The following is a 13,280-nucleotide window of genomic DNA, read 5'->3' on the forward strand; positions in this document are numbered from 1 at the left end:
CAGAGTCCACATTTTCATGGGTCCAGTGACCCTGCCAGTGGGGGCAAGTGGTGTAGAATGATATGGTCACTGCTGAGGGATGTATTAGCCACTGACTGGGGAAGAGGATGGTGCTGAGATCTAGTCCTGCACCTTAACCCTGGTTCGACAGGTGAAACTCATCTTCCCAACCTTCTCCCCACCCAACCCCTTCTGCCACACAAAGCTCAGGGCCTAGGGCTTTATGCAGATAAGTTGCATTTCACCCTTAGCAAAAAAAATTTGGACTTGAAGGTAATTTGGGTTTTGGAATGTTCAGGTTAAGGGAGTATTTGTACTGAGACACAACTACACAGCCTAGACATACAGAGATTATTCCCCAGCAGACCACACTCACCAGCCTATTACAGCTGGATTACTTCTGGGGATAAACTGCATATTCAGTTACTTGACCCTACTTTGGTTCATTATGAAATACATTCAAAAGCCAAATAACTAATGTCACTCGGGTTTATTGCTCTAAGACAATAACAATATGGTACAGGAGAAAGGCTCAATATGATACCAGTCTCTGGGAAGCCATCTTGTGCTGTGATGTTACATTCACCTTAAGCAGAAGGTGTGCTCCCAAAGTTACACATTTCAGATGGTAGTATTTATAGGATGAGTTTACAAATTACACATCTATTTATGTGTCACTGAAATCCAACTCATCCTTAACTTCTTTTCTGTTCCTGCCTTATCTTTGTTTCGGATAGCAGCACGGCAGCTATTGGTCTGTGAAGGTTCTTACCTAGCTTGTGCTAAGACATAGAATGAATGTATCTTGATTTTGACAAGGTTTGTATCTGCGTATGCCAAATCTTACTTCAGTGAATGCAAGGAATTATGGGATTTTTAGCATAAGGAGCAGGGTTATATAAAAAGCATAGGCCAATTTAGGCTATGCAGCTACTATGTATGTTTAATGATAGTTGTGTTTAATTCATACTAATATATGTATGGTTGTCATAAACAGATAGCTAAGGGTTAATGTCTCTTTCACCTGAAAAAAAAGTAACCTGAAGCACCTGACCAGAGGACCAATCAGGAAACAGGATTTTTTCAACTCTGGGTGGAGGGAAGTTTGTGTGTGAGTCCTTTGTTCTTGGTTCTTCTGTCTGCCTGTATGCTCTCTCAGCTATGAGGGGATTTCTATTTCCTGCTTTCTAATCTTCTGTTTCCAAGTTGTGAGTACAAAGTTGGTTTTTTGTTTTGTATTTACATGTCTATAGTTGCTGGAGTGCTTTAAATTGTATTCTTTTTGAATAAGGCTGTTTATTCAATATTCTTTTAAGGAATTGACCCTGTATTTGTCACCTTAATACAGAGAGACCATTTGTATGTATTTTTCTTTCTTTTTTATATAAAGCTTTCTTTTAAGACCTGTTGGAGTTTTTCTTTAGTGAGGAACTCCAGGGAATTGAGTCTGCAGCTCACCAGGGAATTGGTGGGAGGAAGAAGTCAGGGAGAGATCTGTGTGTGTTAGATTTACTAGCCTGACTTTGCATTCCCTCTGGGTGAAGAGGGAAGTGCTTTTGTTTCCAGGACTGGAATTACAGAGGGTGGACTCCCTCTGCTTAGATTCACGGAGGTTGCTTCTGTGTATCTCTCCAGGAGCACATGGAGGGGGGAAGGGAAAAGGTTTATTTCCCTTTGTTGTGAGACTCAAGGGATTTGGGTCTTGGGGTCCCCAGGGAAGGTTTTTGGGGGGACCAGAGTGCCCCAAAACACTCTAATTTTTTAGGTGGTGGCAGCTTAGCAGGTCCAAGCTGGTAACTAAGCTTGGAGGTTTTCATGCTAACCCCCATATTTTGGACGCTAAGGTCCAAATCTGGGACTAGGTTATTGACATGGTGGTAGGGGTGGGATAGATAGAATCCAGAAGCCAGTAGGAATATTATATTTTTCTTTTCTCTGCTAGGGGCTTTTTAGCAGAGAGAAACAGTTTGGTTTTAAAAGGGAATCACAGAGAATTTTTTTTTCTCTGCTCTCTCTTGCAGTTTCTGGCTTGCATATTAAGCAAGAAACCATTAAGAGACTGTTAAGGGTCTTTTGTCACACAATAGCACTCCCATTAGGAGGCAAATACCAGCACTATTTACATGCAAATAAAGTGGTTTTTCTGGTTTACTTTACATTGAAAAAATTAGCTAGGAAGAAAGAGAAAAAGGCACTGTTGCTAGGCCGACCCCAGGAGGCAACAGAGCCTGCAGTTCAGAAGATAAACACCGGAGGGCACCCCAACACAAGAAAACAGGAACCATGCCTTCCAATACAAAAATGGAGGCCAAAGAACAAATCAAAGAAGCTGAACACAGGCGACAACTGGAAAAAAGACAAAAAGAGGTGGAGCTGAAAGAAAAGGAAGAAAGCATCAAACTGGCAGCCTACAAAAGAGAACAAGCAGCCAAAGAGGCAGCCCACAAAAGAAAACTAGAAGAAGAAGAGGTGGCCCACAGAAGGAAACAAGAAGAAGAAGAGGTGGCACACCGAAGGAAACAAGAAGAAGAAGACATGGCCCACCGCCGAGAAATGGAAAAACAACAAAAAGAAAGTGAAGAGAAGGAAAAACAGAGAAAACATGAACTGGACTTAGCGCAAGCTGGGCTGCATGCGCCAGCCAATCCTAACAACCCTTCGCCAATTATGGTTCCACATCCCAGGGAATTTCCCACCTACAAGGCAGGTGATGACACCAAGGCCTTCTTGGAAAATTTTGAAAGAGCCTGTCTTGGGTACCGCATCCCTGAAGACCAGTACATGGTAGAATTGAGGCCACAGCTCAGTGGACCTTTAGCAGAGGTGGCAGCTGAAATGCCTAAGGAGAACATGAATGACTATAAACTTTTTCAAACCAAGGCCAGATACAGAATGGGGATCACCCCGGATCATGCCCGTTGCCGTTTCAGAACCCAAAAGTGGAAACCAGATGTGTCATTTCCCAAACACGCCTACTACGTTGGGAAAAATTATGAGGCCTGGATATCAGGACACAATGTTAAAACCTTGGAAGAACTGCACCTCCTCATACAAATGGAGCAGTTCTTGGATGGTGTTCCTGAGGACATCACACAGTACATACAAGATGGAAAACCCAAAAATCTCGCTGAGGCGAGGGAGATTGGAGCCAGATGGATGGAAGTGGCAGAAAGCAAGAAAGCTACTGTCAAGGGGAACAAATACCCCAGAGGGCACACTGACCATAAACCCTACAACCGAGGAAAGCCAAAGACCCCACATACAACCCAAGTAAAGCCACAGATGCCCTATTCTTCCACCTCACCAGTCTCCAGTAACTCACCTCGGCCCAGTGACCCATCAGATGGAAGATGCTTTAAGTGTAATGAACTGGGACATATCAAGGCCAACTGTCCAAAGAACGCCATCCGAGTGCAGTTCATTACACCACCAGCACACCTAAGATCCCCAGGCCCAGATGCCTCTCAAATACCCTTGGAGCGGAGGGAAAATTTGAGAGTGGGCAGAAAGAAGGTTACTGCGTGGAGAGACATGGGGGCACAAGTGTCAGCTATCCACCAATCCTTCGTAGACCCCAAATTCATTAACCCAAAGGCCAAAGTGACAATTTACCCCTTCATGTCACAAGCTGTAGACTTGCCTACAGCTGAACTGCCTGTCCAGTACAAAGGCTGGTCAGGAAGGTGGACTTTTGCAGTCTATGACAATTATCCTATCCCCATGCTACTGGGGGAAGACTTGGCCAACCAGGTGAAGCGGGCCAAGCAAGTGGGAATGGTTACACGTAGCCAAACCAGGCAAGCTTCCAGACCCATTCCTGTCCATGAGCCGTCCACCGACGCCCCGTCTGTGTTACCAGAGACCCAGACAGAGGTAATGGACCAGGATTCCATGCCAACCACTGAAACAGCCACAGCGCCTCCAGTCCCAGGCCCGGAACTGGAACAGCAACCAGCACCAGCAAGTGCAACCACATCTTCAAACTCAACGCCAGAGGGCGCCAGTGAGCCAGAACTGGCAGAAGCAAAAGACAGCCATACCCAAAAGGCTCAGCCAGAGCCTGAAATACCCTCAGGTGCACCAGCGGAGAGTGGTTCACCAGCAACGGAAACAACCCCATCACCTACATCGCTTCCAGAGGGACCAAGCCCAAGTCCACAGTCTGAGGAAGAACTGGTGACCCCAGCCTCAAGGGAACAGTTCCAGACTGAGCAGGAAGCAGATGACAGCCTTCAGAAAGCTTGGGCGGCGGCACGAAGCACCCCACCGCCTCTCAGCTCTTCTAATCGATCCCGGTTTGTTATAGACCAAGGACTTTCATACAAGGAGATTCTTTCTGGTGGACACCGGGAAGAATGGCAGCCGCAAAAACAGTTGGTGGTTCCAACTAAGTACCGGGGGAAGCTCTTAAGCTTAGCCCATGATCATCCCAGTGGCCATGCTGGGGTGAACAGAACCAAGGACCGGTTGGGGAAGTCCTTCCACTGGGAGGGGATGGGCAAGGATGTTGCCAAGTATGTCTGGTCTTGTGAGGTATGCCAAAGAGTGGGAAAACCCCAAGACCAGGTCAAGGCCCCTCTCCAGCCACTCCCCATTATTGAGGTCCCATTTCAGCGAGTAGCTGTGGATATTCTGGGTCCTTTCCCAAAAAAGACGCCCAGAGGAAAGCAGTACGTACTGACTTTCGTGGACTCTGCTACCTGATGGCCAGAAGCAGTAGCTCTAGGCAACACCAAGGCTAACACTGTGTGCCTGGCCCTAACAGACATTTTTGCCAGGGTCGGTTGGCCCTCCGACATCCTTACAGATTCAGGATCTAATTTCCTGGCAGGGACCATGCAAAAACTGTGGGAAACTCATGGGGTGAATCACTTGGTTGCCACCCCGTACCACCATCAAACCAATGGCCTGGTCAAAAGGTTTAATGGAACTTTGGGGGCCATGATACGTAAATTCGTCAACGAATACTCCAATAATTGGGACCTAGTGTTGCAGCAGTTGCTGTTTGCCTACAGGGCTGTACCACATCCCAGTTTAGGGTTTTCACCGTTTGAACTTGTGTATGGTCACGAGGTTAAGGAGCCATTACAGTTGGTGAAGCAGCAATGGGAGGGGTTTACGCCTTCTCCAGGAACTAACATTCTGGACTTTGTAAGCAACCTACAAAGCACCCTCCGACACTCTTTAGCCCTTGCTAGAGAAAACCTAAAGGATGCTCAGGAAGAGCAAAAGGCCTGGTATGACAAACATACCATAGAACGTTCCTTCAAGGTAGGAGACCAGGTTATGGTCTTGAAGGCGCAACAGGCCCATAAGATGGAAGCATCTTGGGAAGGGCCATTCACGGTCCAAGAGCGCCTGGGAACTGTGAACTACCTCATAGCATTTCCCAATTCCTCACTAAAGCCTAGAGTGTACCATGTTAATTCTCTCAAGCCTTTCTATTCCAGAGACTTACAGGTTTGTCAGTTTACAGTCCAGGGAGATGATGCTGAGTGGCCTGACGGTGTCTACTACGATGGGAAAAAAGACGGTGGCGTGGAAGAGGTGAACCTCTCAACCACCCTGGAACGTCTGCAGCGGTGACAAATCAAGGAGCTGTGCACTAGCTTCGCCCCATTGTTCTCAGCCACCCCAGGATGGACTGAATGGGCATACCACTCCATTGACACAGGTAATGCTCACCCCATTAGAACCACACCCTACCGGGTGTCTCCTCATGCCCAAGCTGCTATAGAACGGGAGATCCAGAACATGCTACAGATGGGTATAATCCGCTCATCTACCAGTGCATGGGCATCTCCAGTGGTTCTGGTACCCAAACCAGATGGGGAAATACGCTTTTGCGTGGACTACTGTAAGCTAAATGCGGTAACTCGTCCGGACAACTATCCAATGCCCCCCACCGATGAGCTATTGGAAAAGTTGGGACGGGCCCGGTTCATCTCTACAATAGACTTAACCAAGGGGTACTGGCAAATACCGCTAGATGAACCTGCCAAGGAGAGGTCAGCATTCGTCACCCATGCGGGGGTGTAAGAATTTAATGTCCTTCCTTTCGGCCTTCGAAATGCACCCGCCACCTTCCAGAGGCTGGTAGATGGTCTACTAGCTGGACTGGGAGAATATGCAGTTGCCTACCTCGATGATGTGGCCATTTTTTCAGACTCCTGGCCCGAACACCTACTACACCTGGAAAAGGTCTTTGACCACATCAGGCAGGCCGGACTAACTGTTATGGCCAAAAAGTGTCAAATAGGCCAAAACAGAGTGACTTACTTGGGGCACCAGGTGGGTCGAGGAACCATAAACCCCCTACAGGCCAAGGTGGATGCTATCCAAAAGTGGCCTGTCCCAAGGTCAGAGAAACAGGTCCAATCCTTCTTAGGCTTGGCCGGGTACTACAGGCGATTTGTACCACACTACAGCCAAATTGCTGCCCCGCTGACCGACCTGACTAAAAAGACCCCGCCAAATGTAGTTAAGTGGACTGATGACTGTCAAAAGGCCTTTACCCAGCTTAAGGCAACGCTCATGTCTGACCCTGTACTCAGGGCCCCGGACTTTGACAAGCCATTCCTAGTAACCACGGATGCATCTGAGCGTGGTATAGGAGCAGTGCTCATGCAGGAAGCAACAGATCACAACTTCCATCCTGTCGTGTTTCTCAGCAAGAAACTGTCTGAGAGGGAAAGTCACTGGTCAGTCAGTGAAAAGGAATGCTATGCCATTGTGTACGCCCTGGAAAAGCTACGCCCATATGTTTGGGGACGGCGGTTCCAGCTACAAACTGACCATGCTGCACTAAAGTGGCTTCATACTGCCAAGGGGAACAACAAGAAACTTCTTCGTTGGAGTTTACCTCTCCAAGATTTTGATTTTCAAATTCAGCACATCTCAGGAGCTTCCAACAAAGTAGCGGATGCACTCTCCCGTGAGAGTTTCCCAGAATCCAGTAGTTAAAAAGTGTTCTTAAAATGTAGAAGTCTGTTAGTTATATACTTAGTGGTATATGTAAAGGTGAATGTGTTGTAGTAATCTGTTTAATTTAAAGTTCTAGAAGGAAATCGCCGCCAGTCAGCTTCCCCACTGTCTGCAATTTGGGGGGCGTGTCATAAACAGATAGCTAATGGTTAATGTCTCTTTCACCTGAAAAAAAAGTAACCTGAAGCACCTGACCAGAGGACCAATCAGGAAACAGGATTTTTTCAACTCTGGGTGGAGGGAAGTTTGTGTGTGAGTCCTTTGTTCTTGGTTCTTCTGTCTGCCTGTATGCTCTCTCAGCTATGAGGGGATTTCTATTTCCTGCTTTCTAATCTTCTGTTTCCAAGTTGTGAGTACAAAGTTGGTTTTTTGTTTTGTATTTACATGTCTATAGTTGCTGGAGTGCTTTAAATTGTATTCTTTTTGAATAAGGCTGTTTATTCAATATTCTTTTAAGGAATTGACCCTGTATTTGTCACCTTAATACAGAGAGACCATTTGTATGTATTTTTCTTTCTTTTTTATATAAAGCTTTCTTTTAAGACCTGTTGGAGTTTTTCTTTAGTGAGGAACTCCAGGGAATTGAGTCTGCAGCTCACCAGGGAATTGGTGGGAGGAAGAAGTCAGGGAGAGATCTGTGTGTGTTAGATTTACTAGCCTGACTTTGCATTCCCTCTGGGTGAAGAGGGAAGTGCTTTTGTTTCCAGGACTGGAATTACAGAGGGTGGACTCCCTCTGCTTAGATTCACGGAGGTTGCTTCTGTGTATCTCTCCAGGAGCACGTGGAGGGGGGAAGGGAAAAGGTTTATTTCCCTTTGTTGTGAGACTCAAGGGATTTGGGTCTTGGGGTCCCCAGGGAAGGTTTTGGGGGGGGACCAGAGTGCCCCAAAACACTCTAATTTTTTGGATAGTGGCAGCTTAGCAGGTCCAAGCTGGTAACTAAGCTTGGAGGTTTTCATGCTAACTCCCATATTTTGGACGCTAAGGTCCAAACCTGGGACTAGGTTATTGACAATGGTGCATATAATACATATTGGTAATGTGAGATAGTTAGATAGATACTCTAGTCCAGCATATATTAATCACCTCCTTCCCAGCGCTTACAGTGGTAAGGGTCTTATGAGTACATAAAGGAAGAGAGCAGGGGCAGCTCAGGACCATCAGCATGGGACTGTTGATTAAAGCACCTCCCACAGTGAGGCTTATCATAGATGGTGCACAATCGGGGGGGATTCATGAATGCAAGCGGCATGAACATTTGCTGTTGTCACAGTCTACAATAGGGAAGATATTTCTGATAGTAGATCGCTCTAATATAGCAGAAAAATGCATAATGAGATCCAGTGATTAGAAAGAGAAGACAGACAAATTCAGACCAGAAATAAGGGTTAAATTTTTCATGTAATTAACCATTGGAACAACTTACCTAGTGATGGATTCAGTGGTGAGCTGGATCCAGTTCGCAAGAACCGGTTGTTAAATTTAGAAGCCGGTGTAGAACTGGTTATTAAAGGGGCTGGCAGGTGGGAAAACTGCGGTCCACGGGCCACATCCGGCCTGCGGGACCATCTCATTCGGCCTGCCTGAGCTCCCAGCTGGGGAGGCTCCCTTGACCCCTCCCCCGCTCCTCCCCCACACACACACACAGAGCCCCAGAGCACCAAGCCGCCAGCACCAGCACTCTGGGCAGCTCTGCAGCTCCTGCTGCTTTGAGTGGCATGGTAAGGGGGTGGGGCTGCGAGCTCCAGCGGGCCACACGGCACCCATACATGCTGCCTTGAGCAACACGGTAAGGGGATCAGGCCAGGGCTGGGAGGTGGGGTTGGATAAGAGGCAGGGAGCAGCTGGTTGGGGCAGAGGTTCTGGGGGGGTGGTCAGGGGACGAGAAACAGTACAAACACTTTAGAGAGATGCCCAAAGTATTTTTCCAAACAGGAGCTGAAAGAAGGTGAAGGGAATGGTGGTTAGGTGGTTGCATATGATATCTTAACCATTTCACCCAACCCAAGGCTAAACACTGATTAAGCTGCTTAGAAAACACTTGACATGCATGAAGTACGGCACCTAGCCTGCAGCTTGAATGATATGGAATAGACCAATGGAGCTATGGGGTTGATTTGGCTGGTTGGTACCCAGATGGTGAGCTCAGAGGTTGTCCAACTTTCCAAATGCTGAGACTGATAAAGGAAACATCATACCCAGGTCTGATCAAACAGACTTTGGATTTCTGACAAACAGCTTGCAGCCCGTTGAGATGAGGAGCTCATGTTTTTCTAAAAACACGTTAATGATACAGTGGTTTGGGATTTGGTATAAGACTTGTGTTGTCCAAAGCTCTGGGGTTTCCAGAAAATATCACGTTTGTTTCTTTAATTGTTTTCTGTTCACCACGCAGTGATGCCAGCTTAAAAGACACTCTTTCCGACTCGGACTCTGACATGGGCAGCACTGAACAGCTTGACCATGGCAGCACAGACACATTAGCAAATGGCTGCAAGGCAGATAGTGATGCTGCCAAGAGACTGGCCAAACGCCTCTATCACCTTGAAGGATTCAAGCGCTGTGATGTGGCACGCCAGCTTGGGAAAAAGTAAGTGGCTCTTTACATCATGGCTAGGTCACAAGACAAGTGTTAGAGGATCTGGGTCTGGATCTGGGGAGAAGTCTACTGCTATCGATCTGATTTGCAATGCTGAGCTCAAAGCCGGCATGAAAATGGCCCTACCATATGGGACAAAAGTGAACACTGGCTTCACTGGGGAGAATGGAACAGGACAAAAGCAGAAGTGACTTTTCAAGTGAAAGATCCGCTGTTCCAGGGAACTCTTGGGCTTGCTTCAGAGTCAGGTTCAACTAAGAGCATTGGGATCTTTCTGGATAATAAGCACTACATGAAATTGACATGGGCCCAACCCACACACCTAGATCCAAACACTCCTGAACTTGGGGGATGTTCAGAGTGTGGACCAGGATCATGATCTGAATTTCACAGATGATCACAGATGAACAAGTTCTTGCTCTGACTTTATAATAGGTCCAAACAAGGCCCCTAAAACTAACACTCCCAGAGTCTAAGGGGTTTGAGATCCAAATCTGGACTTTTTGATTAGGACCCATTTCTGACATAACATATACTGAAATCTGATGTAAGCCACCACTCCAGGAACTTTGCTTAGAAGAGGTGGTTGTTGGGGAGAGCCCCAATAAAACTCTTATCACTGTTTTTTATTGACTGCCTCCACTGGGCTCAGTCATGTACAAAGCAGAGACTCAGTTGTCTCTCCAAGAAAGTGAACAGCAGGTGTCACTGCTAATGCTACAAAGGGATAACTTCTCCTATCACTGCACAGTTCAACACCATGTTCGTTTCGATCTCCCTGGGTGATTCCAGTAAGGGTTAGTTCACAGGCTGTTTCCTCTTGTTGTTCTTTCAAGCCTGGATGATGTTCCCTTCCTTGTTCTGTATATTTGTGAGGTTTGTGCCTGTTACCGGTAAGCCTCGATTGTCCAATGGGGGTTGCATACAGGTGAAAGAGAAGCAGAGGTGAAAGTAAGCCGGTACCCCCCGGTACAGTGTACGGTGCTGGACCGGCTTCCTCAGGTGGCAATTTAATGGGCTTGGGGCTCCCAGTAGCGGCTGGAGCCCCGGGCCCTTTAAATTGCTGCCAGAGCCCCACTGCCAGAGCCCCTGGGAAGCAGAGATGGCCAGGACCCCCTGGGCTCCGGCAATGATTTAAAGGGCCTGGGGCTCCACTGCGGTGGTGGCGGCTGGAAGCCCCAAGCCCTTTAAATCACCCTGGAGCCCCGCCACTGCTATCCCAGGGCTCTGGCAGCAGGGCTCAGGCGGTGATTTAAAGGACCCTGGGGCTCCACTGAAGTTCGCGGTGGCCGGAGCCCCGAGTCCTCTAAATGGCCCCTGAGACCCAGGGCTCCCAGCCGCCTCTGCAGCTGGTTGTGGGCTCCCAGCCACCACTACCGCAGCCGGAGCCTGGGGCTCTAAAGGCCCCGCCCCTTCTGGTTGAGGCCCCGCCCCTGCTCAGGACTCCAGCGTACCGGTAAGTCCTTTAAGTTACTTTCATCCCTGAAGAGGAGGATCCTGGCCCTGCGAGTAAGCCCCACATTGTCCTTTCCATCTGATATCTGACCCCAGTTTACGGGCAGCTCACATTAAAAGTGCCACAGTCACTCACAGGCTCCACTACAATTAGAATATTAGGCCTGCAGCCCTAATATGTACAACTCCTGCTGAAATGAACAGGAGCACTGGACAGAGAAGAATCAGACCAGCTCGTAATACCTGCAGCCCCTCTTCTGCCAGTCACCTCCTGCATGAAAGGGCAAGAACAAACACCAAGGAAGCACAGGCTGCCCCATCACGGGTGACAATCAGGGGACCTACAGGATGGCATTTCGGACAGTGATTCAGAATGCTGCTTGCATTACCTGCCATGAAATAAGAATACTGAGGCCCCAGAAGAGAGCGTGTTCACAAAGCCACACAGGCAATAATAAGAATACACAGAGATGACAACTACTCTACTGCACCGTGAGCCATCAGCTGCCTTGTAGTGGGCTGGAGAGCCCCCATGGCCACACCCTTCAAACCTGGACTGGATATGGCAATGTGACCTTCTCCCCTGGCATGTAAGTAATTTTACTGCACTTCGTTACTTACTCTTAAGAGGGAATCTCTTTGAATTCACAGTAGAGGGGCAAAGTTGAGCTTGGAGAATAACCCAATTCATTATATAGAATATTGTGGCTCGAGAATGGATCTTAAAACAGTGCAGTATGTATCCACTTCTAACTCTGTGCCAATATTCAGGGGAGAAATATTTGAAAAGGTCAGAACTCCTATGTTCTGCTTCTGGCTCCGGAATAAGAGTATTGGTAACTACAACGATCTAAGAGCCTGTATTAGTCGCTACTCCTTTACAAGAGGAGCAATCTTTGGAGGGGAGAGAAAACACCAGGCACAGGTTAGATATTGGCCCTATGGGATTTTCTGCTTGGCCTGGCCCACTAGCCCAGGGAACTCTCTAACCCCTGATTGGGAGTCTTATTGCTTTCCAGGCAATGGTTTCCCTATATTGTGTAAATTATACTATGAACTCATATAGAGCCAGGCCTGGAGTCTCTCTACCCTGGTTGGTATCAATTTAGGACCTGATCCAGGCTCTATTCCCTCTGATCCAGTGCCCATGGAAAGCAATGGAAAGATTCCCATTGATTCCCAATGGGTCTGGAATCTGGTCCTTAATCTTTCCTGAGGGAGTCATGGCTGCCAGTGTAACCTGTTTGCTAATTAACATGTTTTTTGTTTCCTTGCAGGGCTAGGTGCCTTCGGCTGCCCCTTTTATGCATGAGTGGAGATCCATTGCAATAGATCCTCCTACTCCAGCCAGGCGCAGAGGTGGCAAGCGATGCAAACGAACAAAAGGGAGGAATGGGGACGTTTAACTTGTGCGATGCCGTGGAAGCTGGGATCTTCCAAGGCACTGGAGCGAATAGTCTCTAGGTTTAATGAAGAGGGGCTGATGCGGGGCTTTCCCAGTGAGGGGTGTTCTGGGCTCTTGGATGTGTTTCCTGCCTTGATTTGTCCAAAGCCAGATCTGATGACCCAAAGGGCACACAGCATGACCTGCATCCTCTTCCAGTGAAGGGAAAGGGAGTGGAACATGGAGGCCACGTCTCTGGCAGGAATGACTCTGCAAGAGTTGTATTTTTCGTTAGAAATCTCCCTGATCTATTTTGATAAGCTGTTTCTAATGCATGTAATGTATGTATTGTGCCTGCAGCAAGGGCTCCGCGACACTGTACATTCAAAATAAATACAAATGTCAATAAAATCAAGCACCACTTGCTTTATAGTGGGACTCTGTCAGATCTCGTAAGCTAGGCAAGATCAAGCCACAGCAACATGTGGATGGGAGTAGTTCTTAATTTGTAATGAAAGAGGTGCTAGGGGCTCAAGCAATTTTTTACATTCATAACTGATGCAGAAAGCCCAGAGGTGCCGGAGCTCTGAACTGCCAAGGCCAGAGGTGCTACAGCTCAGCCCTGGCAAGCTTGGCACACATTAAGCACTGGATGGGAGACCTCCATGGAAATCTCAGGCACTGTAGGCAGTGGAGCTGGAGGTGCAACTGGGCGGCTCTATTCCCTCTAACTTAACGCTCAGCCAGTTCCCCAGGGTGAGGCTCAGAAATGATGTTTCACTGACACGGCCTCCCTTTGGCTGACATGGAAAGCCAAGGTCCTAACCAGCGGTGGCTGCTAATGTCTCCACAGCTCTC

General features: G+C 47.8%; 1 protein-coding gene across 4 annotated transcripts in view; it reads left to right on the top strand.

The window, feature by feature from the left end:
• Positions 1-13,280, top strand: part of PSD2 (pleckstrin and Sec7 domain containing 2) — a 153,045-nt gene that overhangs the window by 78,818 nt on the left and 60,947 nt on the right. For all 4 annotated transcript variants that reach the window (XM_030573800.1, XM_030573801.1, XM_030573799.1 and 1 more), the window contains one exon: positions 9,380-9,574. In XM_030573800.1, coding sequence (XP_030429660.1) covers positions 9,380-9,574 — 195 coding nt within the window. The remainder of the gene's footprint in view (positions 1-9,379; positions 9,575-13,280) is intronic.

Source organism: Gopherus evgoodei, chromosome 8, assembly GCF_007399415.2.
Source record: "Gopherus evgoodei ecotype Sinaloan lineage chromosome 8, rGopEvg1_v1.p, whole genome shotgun sequence".
Classification (NCBI taxonomy): Eukaryota; Metazoa; Chordata; order Testudines; family Testudinidae; genus Gopherus; species Gopherus evgoodei.